This window comes from Mastomys coucha, unplaced genomic scaffold (assembly GCF_008632895.1).
Source record: "Mastomys coucha isolate ucsf_1 unplaced genomic scaffold, UCSF_Mcou_1 pScaffold5, whole genome shotgun sequence".
Lineage (NCBI taxonomy): Eukaryota > Metazoa > Chordata > Mammalia > Rodentia > Muridae > Mastomys > Mastomys coucha.
In genome coordinates this window covers 55,048,217-55,058,942 of record NW_022196911.1, presented here as the reverse complement: position 1 = coordinate 55,058,942, position 10,726 = coordinate 55,048,217, and the positions used below count along the sequence as shown (strand labels likewise).

The following is a 10,726-nucleotide window of genomic DNA, read 5'->3' as shown; positions in this document are numbered from 1 at the left end:
AAACCTTACACTGGTCAAGAGGGAAGTTTCACTCTACCCAGCCCGACTCCCCATGTGATAATCTGAAAGTCATATTCTCTAGCATACAGAATCACTTAAAGTTATGCTTCCATGGATTGGGGCAAAAGAGGGCGGCAAAGACACTCTTGTCTATTTCGTCGGGAATATCCATCCGTCCATGTCTGTTAGACTGCTTGGTCTTTTTTTTTTTTTCTTTTAATGTAACAAATTATCTAAGGCCAAATACACCAAGAATTTAAAATTCAAGTTCAGCATGGTGTTACAGGCTTGCAGTCTCCGCTTCTTGGGAGATTAAAGCTGGAGGATCAAAATTTTAGGCCTCCCTAGGCTACACAGTGAGTTAGTTCAAGGACAGCCTAGCCAAGCTAGCGAGAGTGAAGGACAAAAGTAAAAAGTAAGAGGATTGGAGATGTAGGTCAGTGGTAGGGAGCTTGTGTAGTCTACAGGAGACTCTGGGTTCAATCTCCAATACTGAGGGAAAGTGAATAGTGAAGGGCAGCGGCAGGAGTGAGGAAGGAAGGGGGAAAAGGGAGTCAAGATTGACACCTGGGGACAGGGCTTAAGGAGGCTGCTGGAAGCCCAGCAGCAGCTGAACGGTGGGGTCCCTCTAGCTCTGTGGCCCTAGTCCTCCCAGCATCCCGGTGGTACAAAAGAACCCGCCAAAGGTCAGTGGAGGAGTCGAGGTGGCTTGGGGCTGGACAGCTGCGGCCTCAGTTTCCCCTCCCGCGGGGCACGGCTGCGGGGCCGGCAGGTGCTCACGCTCAGCCCAGGCTGCAGACGTCCGTACTGCTCCGACACCCAGAAGCCGCGCCGGTCCTCCAGCGCCACGAAGGGCAGGTCGGGGAAGCGCGCGCGGAACTTCCGGAGGAAGCCGCCCTCAAAGTCCGCCAGCACGCCATCCATGTCCACCAGCACCCGCAGGGCGCGGCTGCTCGTCCGGCTCCGCTCCGCCCGTAGCGGGGCACCGCGGGGACGCGCGCAGCAGCCGCGCAGCCTATGCATCGCCCTGCTCCTCGCCCGCCCGGGGCCCGCGGCCCGCGGCAGACGCTGCCTCCGCTGCGGACACGGACGCGCAGGCTCCGGCCCAGAGCGAGGCCCGCGCGCAGCCCCGCCGCCCTTAAAGGGACATGCGCCCGGAGAAGGTGAGCGCGAGGTGGGTGCTGATCGCCCTGGGACATCCAGTCGCAGGTTACAACTGCCTGGGAGAGCCAGACTGGAGCACTCCTCCAAAGGCGGCAGTGGTGGATTGGAGGAGCTCACCACCAACCAACCAAACCAGTGTCCTTAGGCATTTATTGAGCGCTTACTTCGTTGAGCTCTGAACCCAACAAAGTTTCAGCCATCGCGGATTGTGGGTACTGGTTTTTATACTTGACATTCCGAAATATAGACAGGGAGGATTTCACGTTTTAGGCACAGGTAAAGGCACCTGTTTGTGTGTGATCCTCTTTAGTCATAGATGCTGACTGTTTGCAACCATAACCTTATACAATTTAAAGATATCAGAGGGTAAGCCTTCAAATCTATAAAGGTTCTAAGAAAAGCAGATGTTCTGTGTCCAGCCTAACATCACTGGATTCAACAGTGAATCTTCAAATATGTCTATAAATGTGTTACTATACCTCATTTTATTAAAAAAGCAATTAGTAGGGCGTGGTGGCGCACACCTTTAATCCCAGCACTTGGGAGGCAGAGGCAGGCGGATTTCTGAGTTCGAGGCCAGCGTGGTCTACAGAGTGAGCTCCAGGACAGCCAGGGCTACACAGAGAAACCCTGTCTCGAAAAACAAAACAAAATATAGAAAAAAGAAAAAGAAAAAAGGAATTAGTAGGTAGAAAAATATTTCAAAGGATGCAAACATAAAGGTATTTTTGGTAAAGAAAGATCTCTGTATGTTAAATCTTGGTCCTTCCTGATCTGGATTCCCAGCACCCTGTTGGTTGCTCACAACCCTCTTATAACTCCGACATAGAGGATACGTACTGTGCCCTCTGCTGGCCTCATTGGGTACTGCATGCTCGTGGTGCACAGAAGAGGGAAGGAAGAGGAGGGAGGGAGTTTTAAAGATTTTTTAAAAAGACTGTCCTAAAAAGGAGAGGGATGGCTGGATGTTTCCAAAATAAGATAAAGACAAAGCTAGAAAGTTCATGTCCCGGAAGGCCAAGCAAGTTACTTGGGAGGACCAGGCAAATCTGTTGTGAGATTATGTTATCTGGAAGTGACAGAGAAGCTTCATCCATAACACATCCAAAATATGGCTGCCTGAATAAGACCAGAACAAGGAACCACTGATAGACATGCTAACATGGAAGAGAGAAATGTCACCGGGCTCCTAGGCAGTGGCTCACAATAGTCTGTAACTCCAGTTTCTGGAGATTTAACACCCTCTTCTAGCCCCCTTTCAGGCACCAGGCATGTGTGTGGTACCCATACATCCATTCAGGCAAAACCTTCATATATTTAAAATAAATATCTTTAAAAGAGACTCAACCTCCCTGTCATCTATGAAACTCATTCTTTAAATTCATGAGACAAGAATCTAGAGCGACTGACTCATTACAAGCTCCGTGACTATGAGCTCTGAAACCCTGACTCTTAGGGTGAGCCCACCTGGGGCCAGAGAGCTTGTCACAGTCAAAGAGAGCTGGGGAGAGGCGGCTCTTCTGTGGGGGCTCCCTGCAAGTTGGGCAGGGAGCAGCAGGGTTGCAGTTTTCAAGAGCCAGACCAAGCTGGACCTTTTATTAATGCAACTGTGTGAGTCATCCACTCGCCTCTAACTCACCCCTCACCCTTGTGCGTGTTGGTAATCTGAGTAAACTCATTGGTTCGCCAAGCTAGCCTAGGATGAAATATTTTCTTTGGTCTATCATGTCTCTCCAGGAAAAGTCACACAGCACAAGCCATACAGCATGCCACTTCAGCTGTGGTTTGTTGGCCACATAAAGCAGCACGGTCACCCCTGAGCTTCAAAAATGGTAGAACAAAGAGAAGTGGGACAGTTGCAGGTTGTCTTGGGTGACTCCCACTGCAGTGTTGGTAATCCTCCTCGGAAACCCTGGCCAGGGTGACCGTCTTTCAGCAAGATGTCATTTGGTGTCCCTGTGCCAGCCTGCCCCAGGAAAGCCCATCTTTCCTGGGGCAGTGTTTGCTGAGCCCAGCAGGATGCTGGTTTGAGCTGGAATGGAGTGATACACACAGCATATCTCTCTCCCAGAGTCTGGTTTGTCTGCCTCACATTTGCTGAGCCAGTAGTTACATCTGCTGAATTAACACAAGTTAGCCATCTGAGCTGAGGTTGGCATGAATACTGACTGCTGTGGGTTGGGACTGTACCTCAGGGGGCAAAAAACAGCCGGGCGGTGCTGGCGCACCTCTTTAATCCCAGTACTTGGGAGGCAGAGGCAGGTGGATTTCTGAGTCTGAGGTCAGCCTGGTCTACAGAGTGAGTTCCAGGACAGCCAGGGCTACACAGAGAAACCCTGTCTCGAAAAAACAAAAAGAAAACAAAAACAACAACAAAAAAATACTGTACTTCCGTAGACAGAACACACTGCCTAATGTTTAAGGCCTGGGTCCAATTCCTAACACCACATACATGAGATATAGTGAAGAACATCTGTATTCCTGGCGGGGGGTGACACCACTAGATAAAATTGGAGCTTAAGAGTTTGGGGCTTTTTCATGGTCCTATACTTAAATCTTATTAATTAAACTCATTTATTTTGCAAGTGGAATTTGACATTTTTTTCTTCAGTCTGCCTGAGCCCTTTCTATTTGGGGTGAACGGTGTCTCAGAAAAGTCATGTGACACACTAACATCTGTCTGAAAGAATCCCTGTAGGTACAATGCCTTTAGACTATGGTATCAGGACACTTCCAGCCAAGAGCATGGGAAACATGCAGATTTAAATAATTCAATGATAAGGGTGAATCAGCAAAGGCAGCGAGCGCCATCTTGTTCTGACCCCAAGTGGTGTTTTCTTCAACAATTCTCAGCCCTCTACATCCTGAACAGTCATATCTACTTGGCAATGCAAGTAGATTTCTGAGAGATGGACCATGGTCTAGATGCACTAACCAAAATAATGTTTATAAACTAAAACAACTGAAGAAGGTACAAGTCGAAAGTAATCATCATGTTATATCTAGAATAGTTATGATCTGCCAGAAACAAATGTTTCAAGGTTACTCTGACCCCTATTTAACTTCCATGTAAATTATGGTCTTGGTGGTTTTGCCTTTAAAACCACTGTGCTCCTGAGCGCTGGCAACAAGAAACTTTGAGGGATGAGCCTATTCTCGGTTGCTGGCTAGGAAAGGACTCATATGCTTTTAATTGGCTTAATCAGTGTGGTTGTCTGCATCTTTCTCAACTGGACTATTAAATAGCTTTTGGCTAAGGCGTCCAGAAGAGGATTGTTTTAGACAAGATTGGCTCTAGTGACTCAAGGATCTCATAGGACTCATTTCTTTGTCTCTTTATTTTGAGATACTATTGGTTCTCGGTACCACCAGGTTTTTCCATCTGAAGAATCAATTAACCACAGTTCAAAAACATTCTTTAAACATTTCTTCTGGGACTGGCGAGATGGCTCAGCAGGTAAGAGCACTAACTGCTCTTCCGAAGGTCCTGAGTTCGGATCCCAGCAACCACATTGTGGCTCACAACCACCCGTAATGAGATTTGACGCCCTCCTCTGGTGCGTCTGAAGACAGCTACAGTGAATTTCGAGCAGGGCTGGCAGAGGTCCTGAGTTCAATTCCCAGCAGCCACACACACACATGATGGCTCACGGCCATCTGTACAGTGACAGTGTACTCATACACATAAAATAAATAAAATAAATCTTAAAAAAAAAACCCAAAACAAAACATTTCTTCTGAGACAGGGATGGTGGCTCCTGCCTTTAATCCCAGCATTTGGGAGGTAGAGCATAGGCAGGTGGAGCTCTATGAGTTCAAGGCCAGCCTGGTCTACAAATCAAGTTTCAGGCCAGCATGGGCTACAGTGAGACATGGTCTCATAAATAAATGATCAAATAAATAAATAATAGACTTTTCATTTGTAGTGGGCATGTATATACTTTCCCTTACACCAAACAGCATGACTACTGACAGCAATTACATCGTATTGTTATTAAATGTAACTAGAGATGGCTGAAAGTCTGAGGGAGGATGTGCATCTCTCACATTCAAACACTTCAGCATCTTACATTGTACCGCCCAAAGTAACTCCATTTTGTCCTAGTTTTAGCTCACCCAACCACTCCCCAACCCCTTGCCAAGCACATTCTCTGTGCAGACGACTCACACACCTCCACACCTGTAGCTTCCAGAGGTAGAGGTCTGTTGTTTTACAACATAAAACAAATTGCTTTTTAATCAGTTGACCTGAAACCTTTAAAACGTTGACCCACCCTGCCTGCCTCTGGTACGATGCTAATTGTGGTTTTTGACCTTATAAACCCTAACCCTAACCTGCCTTGGTTTGGGGCCACGAGTTCTTTGTGAGCGGAAACCTGCTCTCAGGTATCAGGACTCTTATAGGTCTTACACATGTGGTCTGTGAGTGCCAAGTCTGGTTTTCCAGACACACTTCCGAAGAGATGTAGGGTTTGCCGGGAGCTCCCACCAGCTTCATACTGCTCCTGCCTCCCCTGGGACTACCTGCTCGCCCTTTTAAGTCACACAGTGAACCTGCATACCTTATCAAATGCTTTGCTTTTTAACAAATCTAATAGGTTATTACACGTGCTACAGAGAAGCAAGGTTTCCCTCATGACTGTATTCTAGCAGAAATGGTGGTGGTATGCTCTTTTCTGAAATAGCAAGCTTGTTTGGGTCTTAGGAATTTTGCTGTAATCATGACTCCTCTGACCCTGCCAGTCATCCTGGAACACAGCTCTCCTGCCTGGCTATAAAAAGAAACAGATGATCGTTGGCCAGGTCAGGACATATAAACAGTAAACAAGGCCACCTGCTACCCTACAGCCAGTTGTATGCAACCTCTACCCTGTCCTGGGTCGCATCCCTGCTGAAGATTGCATTCATCACATGTCTGGACCTTAAGATTGACATTCTCAGGACTGGAAAGATGGTTAAGAACATTGCCTGCTCTTCCAGAGGATCAGGGTTCAATTCCCAGCACTTACATGGCAGCCCACAATTGTCTACAACTCAGGTTCCGGTAGCTTTAACTCTCACAGAGATGTGTGGGCAAAACACTAGTGTACAAAGTTTTTAAATATATATATATTTATTTCACCTTCCTGAAGAAGAATCCTGAAAATGGTGACTAGGCCAGTTAACATGGACTAGACTGCTTCAAGGAGTCAAAAAGTTTTGAACCACTTTGGCTCTGAGTTAGCCTCTCTTTTAGAAGCTTTTCCAGCAAATCAACATGGCTGAACACTGCATTCAGATGGGCACAGGAAGATTATCAGGAATTAATACAATTGCTTTTTACCCTCCTGTGGGAGGTGGCTACATGGTTTAAAAGAAAAAAAGACACAAATCTGCCAAGAATAAGTCAAATGCCTTGGTTGTCACGTGCTCCAGAGAGAAAGCAGGCTGCCTGGTTATCCCGGGATCATCCACCTAATGCGAGGTTTGGGAGTTCCACGTGGCCACAGGTTTCTGTAGAATCTGAATACCTAATTTCTCGTCTTGTCAAAACGACTTTATGATGTCCCAAAGCAGGGGAGCAAGACTCTGTACCGTGGGAACAAGGACAACAGAAGACTTTTGAAGAGATGAGGAAAAGTCCTCACCAATGTGCCTGGCCTTAGGGCATGCAGACATATCCACACTGTCGTGCATGCGTGAGCATGCTGGCACTACGGTGGAGGTGACCCAAGTGTTGCTGTTCATGGCACTGCCTAGTGGCAGACCTTTCCAAGCAACTTAACTGCATTGCTTGAGGCACTCACTGCCATTGCCATTATAGTGTCAAAGACTGACAGACTGATTATGGGAAAAGAATGAGTTCTTAGCCCCACACTCACAGTGCTGATGATGGAGTACAAGGGACAATACTGGCTAACTAACGCCTGGATGATCAGCTACCAGGAAATGTGTGAGAACCCACACATTCACCTAGGAATACTGTGGACCTCAAACTTCAGACATCAGTGTTCCTGGGTCTCAAACCTCAGACCCCAGTGTCCGTGGGTCTAGATTATCAAGACCGCGACTGCATCAGTTGTGAGTGAGGTATTCTTTAACCAACTAGACCCTGGATGCTGAGTATTTCACCAATGGTGGCAGTTTTGTGAAAGAGAAAGAATATCTTTTGGGGTACTCCATGGTCAACTTGATTTTCATCATTGAATTGAAATCTCTGCCAAAGGCAGAACTTCTTACTGACCTGGGCCCTGCTACCTCAGCTGAGGTGTATGTCAATATACACATAGACTCTTAAATATGCTTTCCACCCTCCACATACATGAACCTTACAGAACAAAAAGTGCCTAACCAACTCAGAAAGAAAAGATCTAGCCCATGGCAAAGAAATCCTTGAACTCATGCCAAGAGTGGTAGTGCATACTTTTAATCCAGGCACTCGGAGGCAGAGACAGGCAGGTTTCTGCGAGTTTGAGGTCTGCCCAGTCTACATAGTGAGTTCCAGGACAACAAGGGTGACATTGTGAGACACTGCCTCATACGAACAAACAAAACCAAAACAAACATAAGAAATCCTAGAGCTTTTAGGTGGCAGTTGTATGCTTTGGAGGGCATCAGGGAAGGAAACTAAAGAAGACTGAGAAGTGAAGCTTGCATCCCTCAAGGGAACAATAGGACCTAGAGCTGTGCCTTATGCAGGATTTAGGCCATTGGCAGAATGGGAGCCTAGCGACTTGCATCATGCACACTCAGTATAAGATTGAAAGTGGGAGCCGGGCAGTGGTGGCTCATGCCTTTAATCCTTGCACTTGGGAGGCAGAGGCAGGCGGATTTCTGAGTTTGAGGCCAGCCTGGTCTACAGAGTGAGTTCCAGGACAGCCTGGGCAATACAGAGAAACTCTGTCTTTAAAAACAAAAACAAAACAAAACAAACAAACAAACAAAAGACTGAAAGTGGGATCTGTCTCCCAGGTGGATGGAGAGCATTTGAAAATGGCTAATTCCTGAGACCATAGTCTCAGCTGTTGTCAAACAGTTGCACCAGAAGACCCACCTTATCTGGGAAGTGATTAAAGATCCATTGAGCTGACATTTGCACATGACTCTTCAGCATAGCACAGGTGGTATACAATGTGAAATATGTATCCAAAATAACCTGACTTGGAGACCTAATGTCTCTTCTAGGGTACAGAGTGTTGGAGGAGCCCCCTTTGAAAATATAGTTGTGGACTTCACTGAGTGTCCCCCAGTTTGGGACCAGCTGTTGCCAATTGCTTGGTTAATTATTAGGTCTAACCCTACCAGATGTATAGGGTTCTCCCCTTATCCTTTATGGACTCCTTCCTCCCCTTATCAGAGTATACAGGGGTTGGGCAACATTACTGAGATGACAAAAGCAAGCTCTTGGCTCATCCCTGACTACTATACACCATCCAAGAAGGGAGTGGTTGCCTGCCAGCTTGACCACAGATGGAGATACTATATGGGTAAAAGAATGGGATGCCCAACCCCTAAAGTCCCTTTGGAAGGTCCATTCATTGCCACTTTATCCATAATACAGTAAACGTGGTCCCCTAAATTCACCACAACAGAGGGGAAACCAACTTCTGGAGACTGAGAATGCACAGATGTCCCACCACACCACACAGGCTGGTCATCTGGAGGAAGAGAGCTATGTGACAGGTACCATAGAGGACTGCAGCTCCACTCAGTCATGTCAGAAGCTGACTCATCTGTGACAGCAGCTTTAGGAGAACCATCTGGTGGCATAAGGAAACTGTTTCCTTTATCAGTTCTCTTACTGTCCTTGTCATCCCTTGTCTGTGATCTGTAGCTGTGATCCTTGCCCTTATCTTTGCCATAGGGTTGGCAGAGACTGCTCTCATCAACTAGAAGTATGGCAAATGACTTCTGTTAGCATTCTTTTCCCTCTTGTGGGCAAGATAATTCATTGCTACTGGTTTGCTACCTACCTGGGTCCTGTTTCTAGACTTAAGTCTGTCTCATGCAATCTGCACCACTCCACATGGCCAGGCCATCACAAAAGCCTTACTTTATCACACCTGTTTCACTTGCCAAGAAAAGATCTTGGGGCCTGCAGACATCATAAGACTATCTGTTCCATCTGCCAACTAGGAGATCAGTATACTTGTTTCAACCCACATGGCTCCCCCATTGAGAAGTAGATAAGGGTCTGGAAATGGTCCAGTGTAACCAGACTAACCAAATCCAAGTTCTTGACCCCAAACTGTCAATGTCCTTATGCTGTGACATGTGTGATGCCATAAATAATGCCCAGTCAACTTATAGTGAACCATATGTGGGTCTATATTGGGAACAAGGTATAAGTTTAATGGTAAGTACATGGGTGGCAAGTTCTCTTTATGTCTAGGTATGCCACCCAGGACTGGTGTTTCTGCCCCTTTGGAGCTGTGGTTCATTGACCACTTGGAAGATAAAGATAAAACAGCACTCCTCCAGCAGGAAGTGCCATCTCCAATTATAAGTCAGGAACCTATAATCCTGTTAAATATCCTTGTTGTGTGACAGTTTCCTCCAAGAGTGAAACATTCCATCCTACAAGGAAGCTGCTTAAACAGGAAGGTAAACAACTCAAAATAGCTTCAGGAAGTCCCTGAAACTGACCAGATTCCCTAGGCTCCTCCCTTGTTGAGCAAGCAATAAAGACTGGACTGAGAGTCTCAGAGAAGCCAAACTGAAAAGAAGACTCTGAGACCAAACTAGCTGCGTAGAAGAACCAGAAACCAGCCTAGCAGAGGCAAAAACAAACAAACAAAAAAAAAAAACAAAAACAAAAAAAAAACAAAAAACGAGTCAGCAAGAAAGGATGCTGGCTCCAGCCTGTTGAGCTGCCTTCCGGCTGTGCACTGTGTTCCTGGTCCCAGCTTTTGTGAGCTGTCACCCATACTGGGTCATTGAGTCATTTCTGCTCCTATAAGTGACCCTTCCCTTATACTCTTATAAACAACTCCAATAAAGCTCATTGGTTCAACCAAGTTGGAATTTGGTGGTGTCCATTCCTTTGGTCTGTTGTGGACTCCTCATCTGGGGTAAGTACACGAGTGTACAGCATCTCCCCAGGGAAAGGTTTTGTCACGTAACAGTCCTCCATTCAGAAGACTTGACATGGAAGAACGGCCACAAAATTTTTATCTTGAGTATAACCAAGACCCTGTGTAAAGTAAAAGGTCCAAGCCTACTTCCAGACTTGAAAACCTACTAAACCCCACCAATTCCTCAGCCCCAAAACCTACCATGAGGACTTTCATTCATTTTATGAAGTGATACAAAGTAACCTTTTTCTCCCCTTTGCTACAGCACTAGAAACCCAAGGAAAGAAATTAGTTCCTAGCCAAGCAGGAACCTAAACTGTGCAGTGCTATCAGAACCCCTTAGCCTTAGATTACGTGCTTGCTTCAGAGGGAGAAGTTTGTAGGAAGTTTAACCTGAGTTTAACTGGTACAGATAGATGATGGTCATATAAGAAATCAGGGATGGGGCCGGGCGGTGGTGGCGCACGCCTTTAATCCCAGCACTTGGGAGGCAGAGGCAGGCGGATTTC

General features: G+C 46.5%; 1 protein-coding gene across 2 annotated transcripts in view; it reads right to left on the bottom strand.

Annotated features, from left to right (window-relative positions):
- The window catches only part of Nt5m (5',3'-nucleotidase, mitochondrial), a 28,921-nt gene extending 27,692 nt beyond the window's left edge, over positions 1 to 1,229 (bottom strand). The window contains exon 1 of one of the 2 annotated variants that reach the window (XM_031350896.1): positions 781 to 1,229. In XM_031350896.1, the coding sequence (XP_031206756.1) occupies positions 781 to 1,023 (243 nt within the window). In that variant the 5' untranslated portion in view covers positions 1,024 to 1,229. The remainder of the gene's footprint in view (positions 1 to 780) is intronic. The other variant, XM_031350895.1, reaches the window with a different exon arrangement.
- Positions 1,230 to 10,726: the final 9,497 nt, after the last annotated feature.